The following is a 25,233-nucleotide window of genomic DNA, read 5'->3' as shown; positions in this document are numbered from 1 at the left end:
GTATTCCAGCTTTCGAAAGTGGCATAAATAATGTTTTCACCTTTGAACTCTGCCAAAAAACACAATTGTACGACACTTCCAAGCAATGTTTCATATTCCTATTTCTGCCCTCTGTATGCTAAGTATTCCTTTTTTACATTCTCATAGGGGAGAGAAGACTCGGGACGTCTGAGGACACCAGGGACCCCACACCTCCCAAAGAAGGGGAAATACCAACACCAGAAGCAGAGGAGGAAGGAGAGATTGTTGAAGTTGGCCAAATTGTCACCACAACAGGTGAGTGTCAGAGACCACAGCTTCCGGTAAGCTAATCAATGTATGTCTGTATATATATAATACATGGTGTTTTTTTTTTTTTTTTTAGGTGATGTGGAAGAAGAATCACATTTTACCAGTGAAAGTGCCCAGATCCTCATTGGGGAGATAATGGGGTGCAATCGAGATTTAGAGAATACACAGAAAAACATCAATGATGTTCAACAAAAAATGAAGAACATAGTGGATTTGCCTTTTGTAAATAACACCCACAGTGATGTTTAAATTTCCCCAATCACGCCATTTTCATGACCCCACATATTTCTGTCATGATGCTGAAAATGAGCAATATTTTTGTCAGTAATGCACTACATACATTATCAACAAAAACAAGGTGAATCTGAATCTATCTGAAGAAGAGACTGTCACCTCATCTTGCTCAGAACTTGGGTTTGCATTGTTGTAGAAAAAGGCCCACAAAAAACAGCAAAAATACCTAGGAGACACCTAAAACAAAGCCAAGCAGTAAATGAAAACAAAGATTATTGGTGTTTCAAAGAAACATTTACAAAAAAATGCCTCTCAGACATCGTCTGGCATATCAATGGCCCCCCCTACCCACAAAGTACTCCATGTATTCGTTTCTGACCTCGCGGACGCTTTGGGGGGCAAGCCAGGACGAGCAGCTTCAAGGGCCATGAGGTTCACATTTTCCGGCAAGTCTGCATCAGGGCCAACTGAGGCCACATAGTTTGATGAATGTTTTTTCAAAAAATTATGCAGAACGCAGCAGGCAAGCACAATGTGATTTAGTTTATATTCTGCCATGTGGATTGGCGTCAAAAATAGGCGGAACCGGCTTATTATCCCGAAAGTGTTCTCCACGACTCTTCTGGCTCTGGCCAGCCGGAAATTAAAGATCCTCTGATCCGGGTTGAGGGTCCTCATCAGGAAAGGCTGCATCAGATAGTTTGCCAGAGCAAACACCTCATCAGCGACGAAAGTGAATGGGAGTCCTTCAAGATTCTCCTCTGGATTTGGCAAGCCCAGACTGCCACTCTGGAGACGCCAGTAGAATTCTGTCCATGCGAACACTCCACCATCCGACATCCGGCCATTTTGCCCCACGTCCTCATACAGTAAGTCATAGGTCGCTGACTCCACCACCAACATCACAATACTATTAAACCCCTTGTAATTATAATAGTAGGACCCCGAATTGTGGGGTGGGATGATGCGGACGTGTTTCCCTTCAATTGCACCTCCACAATTGGGAAAGTCCCAACCGCTGGCAAAGTGGGAGGCCACAGTCTGCCATTCCTGTGGCGTTGAAGGAAACTGTGGAGTGAACCAAGAAAAAAATTAGTAATTTAGCACATCAACATTGCAAGCAGATTAGACACAAACATTTTTGGACAATATCATTATAACATTTTGGGAAATGAGTATTTAAAGCCTAAAGTATAAGGTCCCTTTATCAGATTCATCACCCCCCCATCCCCCCCATCTGATGGGCCATTGCAAAAAATGAGGGGGGGGGGGTTGTTTTGGACAGGTAACCCTCTCCACTTCATTGAGAGCTGAATGCATAAGTAATGTGTGATACTTTGGCCAGCCCCTCCTTACTTACACTATTGTCAGCCCACCAGACAAGTAAGAAGTGTCATAATACAAAAAAAAGGAACAAATGGAAGCACATTTTGACATTCTGCTATTACCTATCAATATAATAATAGGAGAAAAAAAAACTTTAAACTGTAGCATTTGAAAGTATGGAGGCAGGCCCTTGCACTACATGCTTTGGTGAATTTGTCCATAAATCTGACCAGCAAAAAGGTAGGTATTGGGTTTGGCAAAGTCAGCAGATAGAGGATTGCAATCAGCTGACCTAGCAGTTGGGGGGAGGGGGGTTCCTAATGAGTTTGGCCCAACCAAAAAAAAAAAATCGGGCACTCTGCATGAATTTAAGCACACAGATAACATTTGTACACAGTTTAGGGGGTGTTTAGGGGAAAGCAATACTATGGAGCTGACAAAATACATTGCTACTGTAAGTGACTAGACTATAGGTTTATGGCCCCAGAAGAGCATGCTGGGGAAGTTAGTGAAGGCAAATATGCATGAAGGACAAAAAAGGAACTTGAAAAACTTCCAGCATGCATGAGGACAAAGGGGCACAGCATATCAATTAGAGCATATTGCAATCATGGTAATTAGGGAATGAGGAAAGAAATACAAGAGATTAGCAAACATTAAATACATAGAATGTGATGTTAAAGGAGAAAACTTACCTTCATATAGTCCTTCTGCAGGATCTGAATGATGGCAGAACAGTTCTCTGGAATAATGATTCCCAGAGCCTGGGGGGAGATGCCTGTGGAGAACTTCAGGTCCTGAAGACTTATCCCTGTCGCCAAGTAGCGCAACGTGGCGATGAGCCTCTGCTCCGGAGTGATGGCTTGCCGCAGGCAGGTATCCTGCCTGCTGATATAAGGGGACAGCAAAGCCAGCAGACGGTGAAAAACGGGGTCCGTCATCCAGAGATAATTCCTGAAATCATCAGGATTATTCTCCCGGATCTCACAAAGCAAAGGCATGTGTGAGAACTGGTCACACTGGCGCAACCAATTCTTGGTCCACGAACTCCTCCTCACCCTGTTCATGGTCCATGTGTCAAAGCTAAAAGCCCAACACTAAGCACAGCACAAACTCTACGATGAGTACGTACACAAAACATGGCTTAAAAACGGTCGGCTGGTCAGAACGGACAACAGAAAGCACAGATAAACAGCAATGCCTGAAAGAACGACCTGAAAACCAGAAACGAGCAGACAATAAGCAATGAGAATCAAAGCATACTATACCAAGATATAGTCCACAATGAGCAACAAATGCTAACTGACTACATGCACTGATAAACAGATACGCACCCACAAGCACACACTGAAGAGCAGTAACGAACTGAAGCACAAATCTGAATCGTCTCTAACCAAACTTCTACTAACACGTGATAAACAGGAGATCAGCAGAAGGAGCCCAAAGGGTGCTGGACGTGGTGCTGAACTTCCCTTTTCTAGTCCCGTCATGCGCGGCTTACGTCACCGCATTCTTGGCAACCGGAAATTCTGACAACTTAGTCCGACCGTGTTTATGCAACATCACTTCCGGACCTCTTCCGGACTAAATCCTTCAGAATTTATCTGATGGATTTGGTTGTCGGAATGTCCGACCGTGTGTACGGGGGCTTATACACCAAATACCATATCATCATCACAGTATCAATCAATACACATCAATAAATACTTTTTAAGTGTGTTTCTGATAGTGTAAAATGCATTTTTGAGATGGTGGTTGCTTGACAGACGCTATGCTATACAGAATCTGAAAACCAGAAAATAACAATTAGTTATGAGGAACAGTGCAGTCTCACAAGGCAAAAAAAAAGCATCAACTCAATTTATGTTTTTGTTAGATGATTTAGTCTCATCTCCTCCTTATAAATATTTGGTGCTTTTATCATTTAAATTTTTGGCATTCTTAATAGAATTATGGATTTCTAACTACAGAAAGTATTTGCCCATGTAAATCCAAATGAACCTGACTGGCCTGTAACATTTCTAAAATAACAACAGTGTTAAAGTTTAGGCATAAAAAGGTTTCTGCAAATACTTATCTCAGAGCAGAGAAAAAAGAAAACAATGCAATATAAAAACTATGCTCTAAAGAAATGATTAATAATATTATTATTCAAAATGAATCAAAAATGTAATATTTTCTCTTACCAGCAGTAACATATTATCTGTCCTACGGTGACAACGCTTACTTACTGCACCATATTTATCAACAAACAACATTGTCCCCTCTCCTAAATTTTCTTTGACAAACCAACCCAAATCACATATATTGGCTGTTACCCAGGAACTGTACTTTTAATTTACATGCATAAATGTTAATAAATGCATACATTTTTTTGGCTTTGCTGGTATAAACAAGCTTTGAAGGATTGGGTAACCTGTTTAAATATATACACAAAATATACTGCACATGTGAAAAATATATATTCCACTTGTATTGCATCTGTTTTATACCTTGCTTGATATTGCTGTTGTATAAATAGGATTTGTCATGGAAAAAAGTGTTATTCAAGTTTGATGACCTAAACCTAATCATAAATATTGCTAATCATAACCTTGTAGATATAATATATATTCATTAAACAGAAAGTAATTTGACATAACTATAGTTTTACAATACACTTTTAACATCTGATAGTAGCATGTTTTTACTGTTTTTAGTGCTCTTTTCCTTTTAACTGTAGCACGTATACAATTTAGAAACCTCTTGTTTCATTTATTACTGCAAAAATGTGTGCAAAAATGGAAAGCAATGACCAGGGGTTTATGCTCCAATAATTTTAATCAAGGTTGGTTGGTACACTTTGATGTGTATTAGTCTCTTGGTGCACTACTAAAAGGATGCACAGACTTTGTAAATGCTTTTAGAGACAAAATCATCCTGCAAGGCTTGTACTTGTAGTAAATATGCTCTCACTGGATTATATGTCCAAAAACTAATGATGCAACTGCAGGAAAATGTTTTCTTATGCACTTAGCTTAATCTCACTTTACAAAAGGGGTTGTTTAGAGTAGCATGCTGCTGACAACGTAATACTTTGGAATAAACATTAATATTGTATTTGTCTGTTTTATAGCATTCATTTTTTTGTAATTGGGATCTTATTATTGAGTTGTCATGATCTGCATCATAAAACTTTATGGTTTTGTTTTCCATGTTGCTCATTCTTAAATGCTGTATTGTTTTATTGCATATATAATAAAACAGTTTTACTGTGCATCCTGCAGATCTCAGTTTTGCACAGTTCCACTGCTACTTATTCTTATGTGGTTCTCAGTTTCCATTTTAGACTGACTTATGGGTCCATAAAATGGAAAATTGTCTCTAATAAAATATTCTTGGAAATGTTTCACAATTAATAAGTGTGCATATTTCTTTTGCTCCTGTTTGATACACATTTTAGGTGTAATAATATGCCTGCAATGTTGTGTAATCCAAATGGATAAAGCTGAAAGGAGTAAACATTTAATATCAGTGAAAATTTGAACTACTCAACAATGTTTTTTATTGTTGTTATGCACACAAATTGTATAATTCTTACACTTTAGAGACTTACAGTTTAGCATTTGAACGGGTTATAAGTTGCTGGAACTGAACTTTTGAATATTTTAAAAGCATTGCAGTTTTAGTTCTAAAAATACAAGTCTTTTAACAGAAAATCATTCTTTATATTGTTAGAATGATAAGAGAAGAATATAATGTTGGTGTTAACTATATCAAATAAAGACATGTTGTACTGTAAGTTAAAGAGGAAGTATTTATTTATTTATTTGTATTTTTTACTAGTAATGGCGCCAATCAGCGAATTATAGTGAGACTACAACATTGCCATGTACATGATCCTGCCGCAGTAAATCTACAGTGGCAGTATCTAAGTGGTTAAACCAACATTTCAGTTGGGCTTTAAAGTGGTTGTAAAGCACAGACATGAAATATAAGCAAAGCATATCCCTCTATAGTGTGTACTTGTCTCAATCCAGAGCAAGTCTCATTTCTGTCTGCTTCATCACTCATCTGCTATCAGCATGAAGAATTTCTGACAGGTTTTCCTGACACTAAAAGAAAAAATGTAGCAGTGTAGAGTGGGAGCTCTAGCTGATTGACAGCCTTGGCTCTGTTTCTGTGTGCTGTGTGGAGGGGTGTGTGTCCCTTCCTTCCAATCAGCTTCAGCTCACCACCCCCTGTTTTCCGAAAGCTCTGATAAGCTTTATACATTCTGGACTTGAATGGATGTAGAGAAGACTGCAGGCAGGTACAATGCAATTAGGAGGTTTTGTTTAATCTCTATGTATCACCTGAGGCCAGTCAATTTGCAGGGTATATGTAAGGATTTACAACCACTTTAGAGATTGTGTTAACTGCTTGCCATTTAACGCTCCATGTGCATTATCACCTTTCTGGAGAGTTGAGTTGGATGGTCTGCTTGCCTTTCTTACACATAAACACTATTAGATTTTCTACCGATTTATAATATGAGGTCAAACCTTAAAGCAGAGCTCTGCCAATTTTATTTAATTTTATTAAGTCAGCAGCTACAAATACTGCAGCTGCTAACTATTAAAATAAGGACACTCACCTGTCCAGGGTGCCCGCTATGTCGTGACTCGAAGCCAATCTGTCCTGCAGCTCTCGGGTGGAGGCGCCACCATCTTTGGCTTCATCAGTGGCTTCACTTCCTGGTTCCCTACTGTGCATGCACGACTTGCACTGCATGTTCTCACTGGTCCATGCTTTTTTCTGGGACCTGTGTGTCTCCCAGAAGGCAGCTGGTGGACAGAGAAGGTGGCGGAAGTGGCGGAAGTCAGGTATCTATGCCTGGAAGTGGGAGCAAAATACCTGTATTAGACAGGTATCTGCTACCTCCTCCCCCCTGAAAGGTGCCAAATGTGACACCAGAGGGGGGGAGGAATCCAAAAAGTGGAAGTTCCATTTTTGGGTGGAACTCTGCTTTAAGAGTTTCAATTTGTATGCAATCAGGCAGGCCCTTGCACTACGTGGTTTTGGTATGTCTGAAATCAAAAATCTGCAGAAAATCTAATAGTGTGTATGGGGCTTAGCACCATCTACACAGACACACACTTTCCCTGACAGATGTTTCCATTTTGGTAAATGTAGTCTTAAAAGAAGCACCATATAATGGAACAGCATGAATACTTTCATGGCAAGCATGAAAGTTATTGTTAAAATCTAACTCCAGGCAAGCACTTTTTTAAGAATTTTAAATTGAGAAAGAGTAAAATTTGCTGTTAGGATTTTATTTTTCTGTGACACCACTGGAGGCATCTTTCCTACTTTCTGTTCACATGGGGACATAGATGTTACTGAGATAGGAAGACACAGACGGCAATGGAAACATAAATTCTAACTAGGGTTACATCAATACCATATTTTTTTTGTTGAAAAATATGAGTACTGATATTTTCAGTGAAGAATTTGAAGATATTGACTATCAATGCCTTGCTGCGAATTTTGAGTCAATACAACAAAAAAATTGGTGCAAATCACACTGCAAAAAATCACATGCAATTTGAACATCTCCTCCAGCCATGTGAGCACCTCCAGAGGCCCGGATTTGCTATCATTGGTGGACCGGGACACCTATGTAGATTAGTTTGCTTGTAGCCAGATATGTACTGTGAGTTCTAATGTTTTTTAAACTTCCCACTAGATGGCACTTTAATCCCTTTCTATACACACACATGAGCAGTGGGGGGAATTGCATGTGATTTGGACAGGAATCACACCTCATTCCAGTTCAAATTGCATGCAATTATTTGCTGTGCGATTTACACCCATTCATCTGATGCAAATCGTACCTCAAAGTATCAGTTTCAGTATCGGGAGCATTTGGGCAAGTACAGATACTATCACAAATTTTTGGTATCAACACCGATACTGATACTGGTATAGGTGCATCCCTAATTCTAACCATTGTAATCTCTACTACTGTAATATGTTTTTATTTTTATGGGTGTAGCCATTGAGAGGTTTTCTATCACTTCCTGCCCTGACAGGAAGTGAGGGAAAATCTCCCCCAATAGAGACTCAGAAATCTTGGCAGAGTCTCTCAATCCAAAGCAAAACACGGTTGCTAGAGTTGGATTTTACATGGACACATTAGAACATATTTATTAGGCAGTGAATATGATATTCAAACATTCACTGTAGATGAATCAAACACTCTAATTTAAATCCCCATTGTCTTTTAATGTAAAATTTTACAGTTATTGTTACTGATCAACTATACAATTTTAATATGAATAGGACACTATTACAAATAATGAGCCATTATGATATAGCATATTAAAAATTTAAAATGTAACATTAACAACTCACAGTTTTGATAAAGTAATATTGAACTTGTGCCTAATCTAAGTTTCATAAAACATATGTCAAGGGGAGGCAACATTGACAATAAATATAAATTATGTATATATGGTTTCATTCATAGCCATCAGATATCTGCTGAACAGATATATTGACTGAACATCAAGCAAATAATTGCTCCCATTGAATGATTAATCACACATCTCACTGTAGACAAGGAAGCAATTATAACTATAAAGTGCAGCTAATGTGACTGGTTTAGAGCATATGTGTTTACCATACTACTAAACGTAATTCCCTTGTCTGAAATACCTAATAAAAATCAATGTGTTGCTAATGAGCCACAAAGATCCCATGCCATTAACAAAGTAAAATGTACAAGTATAGTACTGTCCTTACATATACTGTATATTGCATGTGAACTTTGACTAACAAATAAGAGGGTGCAAAATCTGGTGCAGCTCTGCACAGAAAACAATCAGTGTCCAGATTTAATAGTCAAAGCTTAATTGAACATGTTGAAATTAGAAGTTGATTGGCTACCATACATAGCTGCACCAGATATTGCATGCTTCTGTATTATTAGTAAACCTCTCCCCTAGCTTGTTAAAGCAGTGTGTGTACAACCCCCCCCCCCCCCCCAAAAAAAAGTTTTATTTGTTTAATTTAATTTATTTTAGCCCTGTTTCACATTGATGTGATTTGGCATGCAAATTCACATGTCAAATCGATTCTGATACCGATTCCCAAAAGTAGTTCCTGTACTACTTTTGGGGATTGCGGAGTGCGATTTCCATTGACAGAACCCCGCACAAATGTTTCTGAAATTGCCCCCAAAGTTGGGATTGACATGTGGTAATAACATTGTGCGAGTTCAGCTGAACTCACACGATTTTATTCCCGCAGTCAGTATGAACCTAGGCTTAATCCTTGTTGCATCTCAGTGCTTCTGATCTCCCGCTACCTCATATCTCCCGATACCTCAAACCATATCTTGTCTACACACTGTCACTCCAGCAACATAAATATACTGTACTTACATAGTTGATAAGGTTGAAAAGGTTGAAGAAAACACAAGTCTATACAGTTCAACCTATATGTGTGTATGTGTGTGGGTTTCTCTCTCTAAGAATTCCTGTAACAATGTATATTATGATCCTTAAGGTAGACATCCACATTTTTTTTTAAATCTGTCAAAACTCTAAGCTAATACCACTACCTGTGAAAGAAAGCCCTGCATTATAACTACTCTAACAATAAAGAACCCTTTCAGCAATATAAGATTAAACCTCCCTTTTCCACCCTTATATTTTGGCCACATGTCTTCTTCCAGGACAGTAAACAGATTATTACAATTACAGTCTCCTTAGATATATTTGTGCATAATGATCATAACTGCCGCATCACATTTTCCAGGGTAGGTTTTATGATTGTGACAGCAGTTGACTATCCATATGTGTAATCATGGCTGCTTGTAGAAGATAGGCTTCTCTGAAGAGGAAAGTTTTCAGGGATAGCCTAAACGTGGATAAATTTGGAGACATTCTGACAGATTGGGGTAGTGAATTCCAGAGGATGGGCGAGGCTCGGTAGAAGTCCTGGAGGCGGATATGGGGGGAGGTGATGAGGGAGCAAGAGAGTAGGAGGTCTTGGGAGGAATGAAGAGGGCGATTAGGTTGGTATTTTGAGACTAGGCTAGTGATGTAGCTGGGGGGCAGACTTGTGGATGGCTTTGTAAGTAAGTGTAAGTATTTTGAATTTAATTTGTTGGGCAAGTGACAGTCAATGGAGGGATTGGCAGAGAGGGGTAGCAGACACTGTGCGGTTTGTAAGGTGGATGAGTCTGGCAGCAACATTCTTGATGGACTGAAGGGGGGATAGTCTATTTAAAGTTAAGCCAATGAGGAGGGAATTGCAGTAGTCAAGGCGAGGAGTGAATCAGGAGCTTTGTGGTTTCATTGGTTAGAAAGGGACGTAGTTTAGAGATGTTGTGGAGGTTGAGGCGGCAAGCTTTTGAAAGTGATTGGATGTGGGGGCAAAAGGAGAGTTCAGAGTCCAGGATAACACCTAGCACACTGACATGTGGGGATGGGTGGATGGTTGTGCCATTGCTCTTGACTGAGAAGTCAGGGGAAGTGGCATGTGGGAGAGGAAATATTATAAGTTTGGTTTTGGACAAGTTGAGTTTGAGGAAGTGGTGTGTCATCCATACAGATATGTCGGTTAGTAAGTTAGTGCTGTGTAAGGAGACTGATGGAGTGAGTTGAGGGGTGGAGATATAGATTTGTGTGTCGTCATTATATTGAAAGCCGTGAGAGGCTATCAGCTGACCCAGGGAAGAGGTGTAGATTGAAAATAAAAGAGGTCCAAGAACAGAACATTGGGGGACTCCGACAGAGAAGTAAAGAGGAGTGGAGGAAGTAGAATTTTAAGTGACACTGAAGGTGCGTTGGGATAGGTAGGATGAGAGCCTCTGAGGAGCACAGTCATGGAGACCAAGGGAGTAAAGTTTTTTGAGGAGGAGGGGGTGGTCAACCGTGTCAAAGGCAGCTGAAAGATACAGAAGTAGCTGTACAGAATAGTGTCCATTGGTTTTTGCAGTTAGTAGGTCATTTGTGAGTTATAAAAGAGCAGTTTCTGTGGAGTGTCCAGATTGAAGGGGATCAAGAAGGTTATTTTTAATGAGGTAGTCACTCAGTTGCTTGTAAACCAGGCATTCAAGGAGTTTAGAGGAAAGGAGATAGGGCGTAGGTTGTTAAGATTGGTAGGGTCCAAGAACAGCTTTTTAAGTGTGGGAGTGATCAGTGCATGTTTTAGAGCATTGGGGAAAATGCCAGAGGTGAGGGAGAGATTGAAGATACAGTCAGATGGCGACTGTAGTGTTTGAGGGGGAATAGGATCCAGGGGGCAGGTGGTTAGGTGGACGTTAGAAAGGAGTTTAGCAACTTCGTCTGTAGTAGCAGTTTTAAATAAGGGGAGTGTCAAGAGTACCTGTTGTAATGGGGTCTTAACTGAGGAAGATACCTGTAGAGTGGAGATTTCATCACAGATTGTATCAATCTTGTTTTTGAAGTGATTAGCAATATCCTGGGCAGTGAGTCAGTGGGTGGAGGCGGTGGAGGACGAAGTAGAGAGTTGAAGGTAGAGAAAAGTTTATGGGGACTGAACGAGAAGGTGTTACTAAGAGTTGTAAAATAGGTCTGCTTGGCAGTGTGGATGAAAGAATAGTATTTTTGGAGGGCAGATTTGTATTGGTTGAAGTCTTTGAGAGACTTGGTCTTGTGCCACAGACACTCAATAGCACAACTACGCTTTTTGAACATTTTAGTGTCACCGGTTTGCCAGGGTTGTAGGGGTCAAGGCCTGATTCTGCGTGTAGTGAGGGGATCAAGCTTGTGCAAGGTGGAGGACAGGGATTTATTGCAGATGGAATTAGCTTGGTTGGGGCAGGACAGGGGAGAGATTTTGTCATAGAGGTGGTCAGTAGCAGAGTAGAGGAGAGACGAGTTGAAGTTGCAAAAGTTTCTACGGGTGATGGTTAGGTGATTGGAGGGAAAAGTGGTGGAAGACAGGGAGAGAGAGAAACGAATAAGGTGATGTCAGAGAAAGGAAAAGGATTATTTGAGAAGCTGCATGGAGTGCAAAGGTAGGAGAATACAAGGTCAAGGGTGTTGCCATCAGAGTGAGTAGAAGCCTGTACCCATTGCTTCAGGTCAAACAAAGAGGTTAGGCTAAGAAGTTTAGAAGTTTAGAAGTAGCAGGAGTGTTTGTATTAGCAGTGATGTTGAAATCACTGAGAAGAATTGTGGGAATTTCTGAAGAGAGAAAGTATGGTGCCAGGCAGAAAACTCATCAAGGAAAGTCGATAATGGTCCAGGGGGCCGGTAGATCACAGCAATTCTTAGGGAAGTAGGAGGGAATAGACGTATACAGTGAGCTTCAAATGATGAGAAGGAAAGAGAGGGAGGGGAGTGAATAACCTGGAATGTGCTTTGGGGGGATAAGAGGAGTCCCACTCCACCTCCCTTGTGTCCATTAGGCCTAGGGCAGTGAGTCCAGTGAAGGCCACTCTGGGAGAGGGAAGCAGGAGAAGGGGTGTCAGATTCGTGGAGCCAGGTTTCAGTGAGAGCAAGTAGATTAGTGACAAAGAGGTCATGAACAGAGGTGAGTTTGTTGCAGACAGAGCGAGCATTCCAGAGGGCACAGGAGAGGGGGAGGCTGGCGTTGGGAAGAAGAGGAATGGAGACAAAATTGCGTAGATTGCGACTACTGCCAGAGGGTGTAGGGGGTAGGGTGTTGGGTACAGTTAAATAAGAGAGGCCCGGGGTTAGGGGAAATATCTCCAGCGGTTAGGAGAAGCAGAAAAGTAAGGGAGGTAATATGAGAATACGAGGGGACATGCTTCAGTATCCTGGGGTGTTTGTTAGCAAGTGGGCTTAGCGTTAGAAAAAGGTGATGAGTGCAGTAGTAGGGAGAGGGAAGAAGCGAGGGTGATATGTACAGATTGTGGGGTGGAGGAGGGGGGTGAAGAAAAGTGAGTTTTAGGAGAGAGGCTGCAATTGTGAAAAGGAGGAGAGGTAAAGAGTGCATGTTTCAGAGAGGAAGGTGAGATAATTTGGAAATTAGGTCACCTGCAGTCTGCTGTGGATTGCTGTGTGCAAATCGCTGAAGTGCAAGAGCAGAAGTGCCACTTATTTAATGAAGCCCACTTCTTTGGAAGAACCTCTGTATGTGCAGCCCCCTGTATGCGTTCCCCCGTAAAGAAGGCCTTGTTTTTATACTGTGTTGGGTGTGGGTTGAATCTGGCAATTAATCAATAAGGAGGTAATATTAGGCACACAGCTCGCAGAGCAAATCTTTTCACATCACATTCAAATTGCAAGAGGACCAAAAGGCCACAATTGTAAAGATAAGGGAACCCCTAATTTAGGTAAGATTTAATAGCTAAATAAACATTGAAATAATGTGAGCATTGCTACAGATTGAGTTGAAACAGCTGTGACAGATTTGTCGTTTGAAGTAGATGGGGGTATAAACGCAGATTTACCTGTGAAGAGAGAAGAAAATGTTCAGATGGATGGTGCAAGAGCAGAAGTGCCACTTATTTAAAGAACCCCACTTCTTTGCAAGAACCCCTGTATGTGCAGCTCCCTGTATGTGACCTATTTGCTGATGTAATAGAACTAGACATCTTTGAACAACAAATGTCACTAAAAATGTTATTAGTGTGTCAGATTTCTAATGATTTTCACCACCTGTTAAGCCCCACAAATTGACCTCCACTGTATTGTGGCTGCTACAGAAAGCTACATCTGTACTTTGCCACTTTGGAGAACTCAAACTTATATGTAAACTGTCATTCTTGCCTATAGCGGGAAAAAAAATGCATACATGACAACAATGTAGTTATTAAATATTAACCTGAGTGACATGCATAGATTATGCATCTCTTCTTTTAAACACTCTTATTGAAATGCGGTCTATTTTAAAGCCAAACTGATATTTTAATGATGATGATTTCTACAAGAATTACATTCACTGTTTACAACAAGCTCTTAGCTACATAAAAGTCTCAGAGTGAAATGCAGGCATGTCTACCTTTTCAAAGATAGCACAAAGCACAGACATAGCTTGTGTTAAATAACACACTGCTCATTAGTCACCGTAAACCTTTTTTTTTTTTTTATGATTCTAAACAGTGAAGTCCCAGCTAGACATGTTCATAAATATTCTGTTTCTAGCAGAGATATTAAAAATGTTTAGTCCACATGGGATCTCCCACTCATGCAAAGACATGCACATTATTAGCTTCAATACTTCCTTTTATGTTTGCCACATTTTTACTTATTTATTTATTTTTAATAATTATAATGCATTTTGTTGTTTATTTACAGCTGCTGTCATTCGTACTATTTAAATACAAATGATATTTGTCATTGTCTAAATTTTAATAATTAGGAACTGCACAATTTAATATTCATTTGGTGTGTGTGTAATTACAGAAAACCATTGGTGAATATCAATAAGATGACAAGCGTGTCACCGAAGGAAATACTTTTTATGTGTATTTTGCAACAGTAAGAGTTTTATGGTGAGGAACAAGCACAGTTCAAGCTGGATCCTACAGTTCTACAAGTGTTGGAGTTTTAACTACGGGGCTGTAGGGACAGCATTTCCAATGCTTACAAGGAACTGCTTATCGCTGCTTCTTTGGTTCCTGTTTGATGGAGGTCTCTTAACGCCACTGCATTCACAGCAACCACCACAAACTTCAGCATTCAAGCAAAAAGAAAATGTTATTATCACGATGTCGGGCAGGAGAACATTTGCGCAGAGAGTTAAGCGTGGATGGGTATGGAATCAATTCTTTGTGCTTGAAGAATATATGGGATCTGAACCACAATATGTGGGAAAGGTATTGTACCTCTTTTGTTTTTTTTAACGTAACTGAGAAATGCAATGCTCGATAGCTATTAGTTATTTAATTATTCATTAGTACACTATCTATCTTTCTATCTATCTATCTATCTATATATCTATCTATCTATCATATTATTATTATTATTATGTATTTGTCTATTGTTTGTCTATCTAAAACATTTTTTATGTACATGACTTCTATTGTATGTCCAGCACCCAGTAATCTCTACATATGCATATACTCTATACATATACAAGTGTGTACATTTTATAATTTGTCTGTTTAGGTAAGTTATTACTTTACTGTTATGTAATTAATATGCCTCTTTAATGGCTGAAGATGACCTGAGATCCCCCACCCTGAACAGCCAGGCACACCAACTTTCCACAGGCACTCAGAGTCAGAGAACAGTCTGAGACTTTGTTTTTATTTATTGTGGGATAATAACTTGGATATGGATTGAAAATGTTGGGATGCCCACTTGACTGAACAACTTCATAGGCAAATGGGGACCACTTCTGACAAATAGGGATGGGCCAAACGGACACCACAAATTCAATGGGACCCAAACGTCAAAAATCAAAAGTGCCTATTTTGAAGGTTTATATGCAATAATTGGGCATACAATGGTTATAGGGGTCTTGGTCCTGCCCTGGGGGACATGTCTCAATTTTTTAAATGAGCAGTGATTATTTGATTTTTAAAGTGAAAGCATAAAAATGAAAAATGTCTCCCAATATAGTGCCTGGGGGGTCCCCTTAGTCTACCTGTAAAGTGTCAGATCTGTAACATGTCTAGAGTCTGCTGCAGCAATAATTGCATTTATAAAGCCAAATAAAAATCTATTTTTTTCCTGAAAGCTGCCTTTATTTTGCTCAGCAACAGTTGGGGAGCCAGTGTGTATGACAAGGCCACAATGTAGTGCACTGGGAACAAGAATAGAGATTTTTTGGATACATTCTGGTGTCACTTTGATTTTGGATAGAAGTAACAGGATCATAAAAAAAATTGGTCTTTGGGTGCCGGGGGCGCCTTCCCACCATAATCCTATAGATGTAATCTTGATGAAAGGAAGAATTGGCCTTGCTGTAATTGTTTTTTTGGTTGCTGATGGCGCCTTCCCACCGTAACCCTATAGAGGTACTCTTGATGGACTCAAAAATTGGCCTTGCTGTAAAAAATTGCAAAGATATGCACCTGTCAAACAGGTGCAGAAAAAAATTGTATTTGGGTATTAATTGTGCCCATGAAACCTATACCAAAAACATTCTTCCAGTTTAAATGATTGAACACCCTCAAAGCTAGGCAGCCTTTAAGTCCTGCAGAGATTCCATATCCCAAAAAGACTTAATCAGTGACATCGCCATCAGGGGCTTCATAGCTGGTAATCCAGGACTGAGTAATTTTTATAAAAGTCAATTGGTCCATGAAGTCTATGGACATACGCGTTCTCAGATCAGTAACACAACTTCCTGCAGCACTGAATGCCTGTTCTGAAAGCAGGCTGGATGCAGGGAAGCCCAACAACTCAATAGCATACTGGGCAAGTTATGGCCATTGGTCTATTCTTATGACCCAGTAAGTCAGTGGATCGTCATCTGGAAATCTCTCCATCTCTATTTTGGCCCTGAGGCAATCATCCACCATGTGATGCAGAAGTTGCCAGTGGGATGTGGAAGCTGACAGCCCTTGGCGGCAAGGGGCTAAAATTCTAAAATGCCTCACTTAGATGGGCACTTCTCTGGCGCTCCTCTCTTGACCAACAGAAGACTCAAAACTATGTTTTCCATGACACTGTAACCTACTGGAGTCAGGAAAAAACATTCAATAAAATCCTCTTTAACGTGTCCTCAAGAGATTTTATCTTCTTCACTCTCTGTGGGGATGGGATGAGTTCTGAGACCTTCCCGTAATATAGGTGGTCAAGGAGGATTGCCAACCAGTAATAATCCTTCTCCTTTATGCCACATAATCTTGGGTCCATTCGCAGGCTTTGAAGCACGAGGCTGCCCATGCACCTCAAATTTGCAAAGGTTTGCTAAGCAGACTCCTCGGGGTCATTTAGGCTGACAGCATCTGGAATTTCCTCCTCCCAGCCATTTACTACTCCCAAGGTTCCTGGGGTTGGAAAGCCAATGCTTACAGATTGACGCATTACTTCCTCTTCTTCAAAACCTATGAAAGTGCCAGAATCCTCCTCCTCATTCTCCTCCCCTCCCTCCTCCTGTGTGTTCAGTGATATAGGAATAATGGTGTCTGGATAAAGTGGACCTTGAGAGGAAAGGAAGTCCTCCTCTTCCTCCTGCTGCTCTGCCTCCAGTGCCCTGTCCATAATGCCAAGTAGAGTCTGCTCAAACAGGAACACAACAGGGATTGTGTCACTGATGCATGCACTGTCACTGCTCACCATCCTTGTGGCCTTCTCAAATTATGACAATACAGTGCATGTATCCTTAGTGATCAGCAATTAGCATGGGGAAAAAAGCTGAGGTGGCCATTTATTAAAAGTCACAGCTATAGGATTATATGTATATTATTTACAGACTTTAACCACTTAGACCCCCCCCCCCTTAGAGACCCCCCCTCGCATTGTACTATGGGTGAATGGCCTCTGTAAGCAAAGTGACATATCCCTCTGTCGCTGCCTACTTCCTGGGTTTAGGGTATGTGCATGTATGCTTCTTGGCCAACCTCCACTGTCAGCAAGTCCTAACCAATGATTCTCCCTGGGACGTGCTGATTGGCTGTGTACATTCACAGCCAAGAGCTCTGTGCTGACATTCACATACAGGGAACGATCTCTGTGTTTCTCATCCCTGCAAAGAGATTAACTAGTAGAAGCACCACACACATTACACATAGTTAGGCACCTATTTAACCCATTGATCACCCTAGATGTAAACCCTTTCCCAGCAGTGTAATTAGTACAGTGACAGTGCATATTATTAGCGTCACTGTTGTAATCAGTGGCAGTAAGCCAGTAAGCTCTATTTGTGTGAAAAAAATGATATACATTTTGTTTGGGTATAGCCTTGCAAGACCGTGCAATTATCAGTTAAAGTAGCACAGGGCTGAATAGCAATAAATGACCTGGTCATGAAGGGGGTAAAATATTAGAGTAGGCGAGTATTTTTGGTGTATGTTTTGTAAATTACAGTTATGAATGCATCTTTAGTGAAAGTCATATCCACTGCTTTATAAATATGTAAGTTATAAAAAAAAACATCTGTTAGTTTTGCATATGGCCAATGTTTTACAATTTTACTTTCAGATAGGAAAGACCAAGACCTGTCTCTATGTAACTGCCTTACCTAATGCCCTGTACACACGGTCGGACATTCCGACAACAAAATCCATCGGATTTTTTCCAACGGATTTTGGCCCAAACTTATCTTGCATACACACGGTCGCACAAAGTTGTCGAAAAATCCAATCGTTCAGAACGCGGTGACATAGAACACGTACGACTGGACTATAAATGGGCCAGTAGCCAATAGGTTTTGTCTCTTAATTTCTTCTGAGCATACGTGGCACTTTGTGCGTCGGAATTGTCTACACACGATCAGAATTTAAATGATCGGATTTTGTTGTCGGAAAATTTTAGATCCTGCTCTCAAACTTTGTATGTCGAAAATTCAGACGGAAAAAGCCAGATGGAGCACACACATGATCGGATTTTCCGACAACAAGATCCGATCGCACATTTTCTGAACGTGTGTACAGGGCATTTGAGTTTTTTAAAAGTAATTTTTACATAAGAGTATGTAAATGTATTACCTTACATGTATTTCCTTGGGCCAGTCCCCAATGTCTTCTAATCTTTACTTTGTTCTCAGATGAATTTGCTTGCTTAGGAAAGTTGAGCACTTCTAGATGATGCACATTTATGAATCTATCATTTTGGTGCTTTACATAATGAGATATGTCTTACATGTTTCATTTACAAAATGAATATCAATACTTAGTATTCTAGTGTATGCAATGTTCATCACATCAGACATCAAATATATATTTTATTTGTCAGCTTTTGTTTGATTATAAAATGGAAATAGTACCTCAGCTGAGGTTATTTACTGCTGGAATGTGCACAATGTTCTCATTATTTATTCTATGGTGAAGGGTCTAGCATACTTATTATTTGACTGATATATTTATCAGGAAAATTACAACACTTGAAAATAGACTTATGTTGCTGATTTTAAGAGACAGTTACATATCTACATACATATATTCAGTGCCTTCATTTGAATTTGCTTTAGTTTTATCCTGATGAACTTCTACATATTCATTACAAATGAGTAAAACTTTAAAGAAAATATGGTTTGTCATGTTTTAGTAATTTGATAAAGGCATTTGAGGTTATACAGAATTCATTAGTTATTTTACTTATCTTTGAGGCCATATTCATTAAAAAGTGAAACTTCAACTACAGTGCCTTGAAAAAGTATTCATACCCCTTGACATTTTGCGCATTTTTCATGTTACAACCAAAACCGTAAATGTATTTTATTGCAATTTTGTGTGAGATAGACAAACATAAAACGGCACATAATTGTGAAGTAGAAGGAAAATGATAAATGGTTTTCAATTTTTACTAATAAATATACAAATACATTTACAAATAAATAATAACTATATGTGAAAAGTATGGTGTGCTTTTGTATTCGGCCCCATGTGTCAATACTTTGTAGAACCACCTTTCACTAAAATTACAGCTGCAAGTCTTTTACCAGCTTTGCACATCTAGAGAATGAATTTTTTTTCCCCATTCTTCTTTGTAAAATAGCTCAAGTTCTGTTAGATTGGATGGAGACTATCTGTGAAAAGCAATTTTCTTGATCATACATCACGGGACACAGGAGCTTCATTACATAGTGGGTTATATAGTCACCTCTGGTGATTAGACACTGGTTAACCCCCAATTAAGGAGAATTCCTCCCCTATATAACTGTATATAAATGGATGTTTCTTGCGTGAATAGAAACCTGACCTGTCCTTTGGATAATGCTGAGGTATTTAAGGATCCAACTGATAAGAAACTGGAAACCTTATTGAAAGCCTCCTTTTCCATGACTGGCGCAGTAGTACAGCCTACAGTCGCAGCCGTGGGGTTGTGTCAGTTCCTCGAGGAACAAGTTAAGCAGATGCTTGGCCTCCTTCCCAGTGAGGAAGTGGAGAACTATGCAGAAATACCTCAAATTCAGTGTTTTATGATTGATGCGATTTTGGATTCTGTCCAACAAGCATCTCATTTGTCTCTCCTTTTGGTACACATGCGAAGGGCCCCATGGCTAAAAAATTGGGCAGCTGAGCTATCATGCAAGAAGCATTTGATTGGGTTCCCGTTTAAGGGGGAACGTTTATTTGGAGAAGAATTAGACAAGTTCGTCCAAAGAATTTTAGGGGGTAAATCTACTCTCCTTCCAATCAAAAGGAGCAAACGTCCATCATTTAGGCGTTCTCTCTCTCCCAGAGCATCAAGCTCTAAGCAGCTGTGATGGCCTTCCCAACCTCCCTCTACAGGAAAGGCTCAAGGCCAGGCCCAGGGGCATAAAAAGACTTGGGGGCAAAAGCCTGCCAAGCAGAGCCCAAAAGCTTCCTTGTGAAGGGGCAGCCCGCTCGGCCGAGTAGGGGGAAGGCTCCTGCAGTTTGCAGAAGCCTGGTGAGAAGAGATCCGGGACAAGTGGGTAGTCTCCTCGGTATCTCTGGGCTACAAGCTAGAGTTTCAGGAGATTCCACCTTCTCGCTTTCTAAGGTCAAGGATCCCCAGGGATCCAGTAAAGCAAAGACCGCTATTCCTGGCCTTAGATCACTTACTATCCCAGGGGGTGATAGTGGAAGTGGACCCAAAAGAACAGGGTTCAGGCTTTTACTCGAATCTCTTCACCATTCCAAAGCCAAATGGAGGTGTCAGACCTATCCTGGATCTGAAGGATCTGAAGGATCTGAACCGGTTTTTATGCATCCGGTCCTTCCGAATGCAGTCAATACGCGCTGTGGTCTCCTCCCTGCAAGGGGGAGAGTTTATGGCATCAATAGATATCAAGGATGCATATCTTCATGTGCCAATATTTTCCGCACACCAAAAGTATCTAAGGTTCGCGGTAGAGCGGCGCCATTTTCAATTTGTGGCTTTGCCGTTCGGGCTCGCTACGGCTCCTCGAGTCTTCACAAAGATTCTAGACCCTCTCTTGGCAAACCTAAGAGCTCGGGGTATAGCCGTCATGGTGTATCTAGACGATTTGCTTCTCATAGAGAAAACAGTAGTGCTCCTGAACCACAGTGTTACCAGAACACTAGACCTCCTGGAACGCCTAGGTTGGATTATAAACCTAGAAAAATGGTCCCTACAGCCTGCTACCAGGTTGGAGTACCTGGGTATGGTCACCGACACTGCTCAAGGCGGGGTGTTTGTACCAAGGCCAAAGGCCTTGGCCATTGGGGGTCTGGTGCGCCTAATTCTGGGCAGAAGATCTTTCCCATTCGGTTGTGCATGAGACTGTTAGGGAAAATGGTTGCCTCCTTCGAGGCCGTTCCATTCGCCCAGTTCCACTCAAGGCCTCTGCAAAGATGCATCCTTGCGGCGTGGAACAGGAAGCCCCAGGCCTTGGATCTTCCTATGTGTCTGTCCCCAGGCTTTGGGGGCCAGTCCTTTCTACTCTGGTCAATGCCAGAAAGCCGGCCTCCTGGCTTATTTACTACAAGATCTGGAAGGCATATGTTTCCTGGTGTGAACTCAGGTAATGGCATCCTAGAAAGTATGTCATTAGCAGGATATTGGCCTTTCTCCAGTCAGGCCTAGAAATGAATTTGGCCGTAAGCACTATCAAGGTGCAGATTTCGGCCTTGTCAGTGTTTTTTCAGAAGCCACTTGCATCACATTCCCTGGTGCGGGCTTTCATCCAGGGGGCCATGCGGATAAGACCGCCAGTCAAACCTCCGGTATGCCCATGGGATATGAATTTGGTTCTCTCAGCTTTGCAGGGGCAACCATTTGAACCTTTGCATCTGGCTTCATTAGTTCTTTTGACTAAAAAATTGGTTTTCTTGGTAGCCATTTCTTCGGCTAGGAGAGTGTCAGAGCTAGCAGCTCTCTCCAGCAAGGAACTGTATCTAATTATTCATAAGGACCGGGTGGTAATGCGTCCCAACAGGTCCTTTCTGTCTAAGGTGGTTTCCGGATTCCATTTGAATCAAGATGTAATCCTACCATCCTTTTTTCCAGACCCACAGTCCGCAGAAGAGGAATCTTTGCACACTTTGGATGTGGTAAGGGCAATCAGTATCTATCTTCAGGCAACTGCTCAGATAAGGAAAACTGATTGCTTATTTATTTTGCCGGAAGGCCCTAGGAAGGACCAGGCGGCATCAAAATCCACTCTCTCAAGGTGGATTAGACAGATTATTTCTCAGGCCTATAGTGTTAAAGGGAAGATCCCTCCTTTTCAAGTGAAAGCGCACTCTACTAGGGCTGTAAGTGCTTCTTGGGCAGTGCATCACCAGGCCTCCCTGGCTCAGATCTGTAAGGCTGCAACTTGGTCATCAGTCCACACATTCACCAGATTCTATCAGGTGGATGTCAGAGGGCAAGAGGATATCGCCTTTGGGTGCAGTGTACTGCAGACTGCAGTTTAGGTCCTCCGGTCCTTGGCGGTCTATAATTCTGATCTGTGTCTCCCTCCCCTCAATCTGAGCATTGCTTTGAGACATCCCACTATGTAATGAAGCTCCTGTGTCCCGTGATGTATGATCAAGAAAATAGGATTTTTATATACAGCTTACCTGTAAAATCCTTTTCTTGAGAGTACATCACGGGACACAGGGCTCCCTCCCCTCTTGGGTTTTTACGTGGTTTGCTATTGCTTGCTACAAAACTGAGGTGCCTCCCATATGGGAGAGGTTATATAGGGGAGGAATTCTCCTTAATTGGGGGTTAACCAGTGTCCAATCACCAGAGGTAACTATATAACCCACTATGTAATGAAGCTCCTGTGTCCCATGATGTACTCTCAAGAAAAGGATTTTACAGGTAAGCTGTATATAAAAATCCTATTTTCTAGTCTTTCCACAGGATCTCAATTGGATTTAGGTCTGGACTGGGCCATTCTAACACATAGTCCTTCAAGTCCAACCTGTATGTGTGATTTTATGTCAGTATTACATTGTATATTCCTGTATGTTGTGGTCATTCAGGTGCTTATCTAATCATTTTTTTAAACTATCGATGCTCCTCGCTGATACGACCACCTGTGGAAGGGAATTCCACATCCTTGCCACTCTTACAGTAAAGAACCCTCTACGTAGTTTAAGGTTAAACCTCTTTTCTTCTAATTTTAATGGCCACATGTCTTGTTAAACTCCCTTCCGCAAAAAAGTTTTATTCCTATTGTGGAGCTACCAGTACGGTATTTTTAAATTGAAATCATATCCCCTCTCAAGCGTCTCTTCTCCAGAGACAATAAGTTCAGTGCTCGCAACCTTTCCTCATAACTAGGGATGAGCCGAACACCCCCCGGTTCGGTTCGCACCAGAACTTGCGAACGACCCCCGCGTTCGGTACGAACGTTAGAACCCCATTGAAGTCTATGGGACTCGAACGTTTGAATTGGAAAGTGCTAATTTTAACGGCTAATATGCAAGATAGTGTCCTAAAAAGGGTTTGGGGACCTGCCTCCTGCCTCAGGGGACATGGGTCACTGCAAAACAAACTTTTAAAAACGGCCGTTTTGGCGGGAGCACTGATTTTAATGACGATTAAAGTGAAAAAAAAGGGAAATATTCCTTTAAATATGGTGCTTGGGGGGTGTCTGTAGTATGCCTGTGAAGTGCCATGTGTTTCCCGTGTTTAGAACAGTCCCTGCACAAAATGACATTAAACGGAAATAACACCATTTAAAACTGCTTGCGGTTTTAATGTTATATCTGGTTCCTGCAATATGGTTGAAAATCATTGAGAAACATGGCATGGGTAGCCCTCCCTGCCCATTACCAGCCTATTTGGGTCTTGTACGCATATTAAGGGGAACCCCGTACCCATATTAAAAAAAGGAAATGCGTGTGGCCCCCAGGCCCTATATACTCAGAACAGCAGTATACAGGCGGTGCAAACAAGACAGGGACTGTGTAAGTTTGTTGTGTTAAGTTGAATCTGTTTGTCATTTTCAACCGGTACATTTTTAAAGTGTAGCTCCAGTCAAAAAAACTATCTTTAAGCTTTTTGGAAAACATAGGGAAGGGTTATCACCCCTGTATAATTTGTTTTGTCGTCCATCTTTTTTCATCTCACTTGCTGCTGTCTCCTTGTGTTTGCAAGTAGGAGATGTTTGTAAGTTGGATGTTTGAAAGTAGGGGCCTGCCCTATATTATAGCGGTATGTACTGGGTACAGAGCACGCAGACAGCACGCACTATCTCCTAACACTACTGACTGCAAGCTCTATTATTAACCACTTGTTAGCCCAATGTTTGCATAAAGTGAAAGATGAAGTTATGCTGAGTAAATAGATATCAAACATGTCACTCTTCAAAATTGCACATGCCCGTGGAATGGCGCCAAACGTTGCTACTTAAAAAATCCCCATAGGTGACACTTTAATTTTTTTTTTACTGGTTACATGTTTTGAGTTGCAGAGGAGGTCTAGGACTAGAATTATTGCTCTCGCTCTAACATTCTCGGCGATACCTCACATGTGTGGCACATGCGAGCACATGGGGACATGGGCGCTTTAATTTTTATTTTATTTTTTTATTGTTCATTTTACTTTATTTATTTTAGTTTGACATTTTTTCCCCTAAAAATATATTTTTGATCACTTTTATTCCTATTACAAGAAATGTAAACATCCCTTGTAATAGGAATATGGGGTGACAGGTCCTCTTTACAGTGAAATCTGGGGGGTCAATATGACCCCACATCTCACCTCTAGGCTGGGAAGCCTGAAATAAAAAAATAAAAAAAAGATTCTGGCTTTGATCGTACTGGCGAGTTGGTAGAAGCACCGGAGGGCGGTGAGGGTTGGGGGTGTCTATGGCTGGGTATTTCAGGGTATCACCGAGTATGGCTGGGTATCTCTGAGTATGGCTGGGTATGGCAATTTATGGCAGGGTATTACAGAGTATTGGCGGGGTATTGGCGGGGTACTACAGAGTAATAGCAGGGTACTGCAGAGTATTGGGGGGTACTACAGAGTAATGGCAGGGTACTGCAGAGTATTGGGGGTACTGCAGAGTAATGGGGGTTACTGCAGAGTAATGGCAGGGTACTGCAGAGTATTGGGGGTACTGCAGAGTATATGGGGTACTGCAGAGTAATGGGGGTTACTGCAGAGTAATGGGGGGTACTGCAGAGTAATGGCAGGGTACTGCACTGCAGAGTAATGGCAGGGTACTGCAGAGTATTGGGGGTACTGCAGAGTAATGGCGGGTACTGCAGAGTAACGGCGGGTACTGCAGAGTATTGGGGGGTACTGCAGAGTAATGGGGGTTACTGCAGAGTAATGGGGGGTACTGCAGAGTAATGGCAGGGTACTGCAGAGTATGCACTAGTATTGCAGAGTATTGGCAGGGAATTGAGGGGTTAAATTCGGTGAGCAGCGA

The 25,233-nt window shown here is 41.2% G+C and overlaps 1 protein-coding gene across 6 annotated transcripts in view; it reads left to right on the top strand.

Annotated features, from left to right (window-relative positions):
* The window catches only part of CDH12 (cadherin 12), a 1,439,064-nt gene that overhangs the window by 999,821 nt on the left and 414,010 nt on the right, over window positions 1-25,233 (top strand). For all 6 annotated transcript variants that reach the window (XM_077492034.1, XM_077492035.1, XM_077492033.1 and 3 more), the window contains one exon: window positions 14,220-14,632. In XM_077492034.1, coding sequence (XP_077348160.1) covers window positions 14,306-14,632 — 327 coding nt within the window. In that variant the 5' untranslated portion in view covers window positions 14,220-14,305. The remainder of the gene's footprint in view (window positions 1-14,219; window positions 14,633-25,233) is intronic.

The sequence above is a fragment of the Lithobates pipiens genome, unplaced genomic scaffold (genome assembly GCF_037356315.1).
Source record: "Lithobates pipiens isolate NorthernLeopardFrog02 unplaced genomic scaffold, aLitPip1_a1.2 Scaffold_19, whole genome shotgun sequence".
Taxonomy (NCBI): domain Eukaryota; kingdom Metazoa; phylum Chordata; class Amphibia; order Anura; family Ranidae; genus Lithobates; species Lithobates pipiens.
The sequence above is the reverse complement of the archived record's forward strand: the minus strand, read 5'-3'. Positions and strand labels throughout refer to the sequence as shown.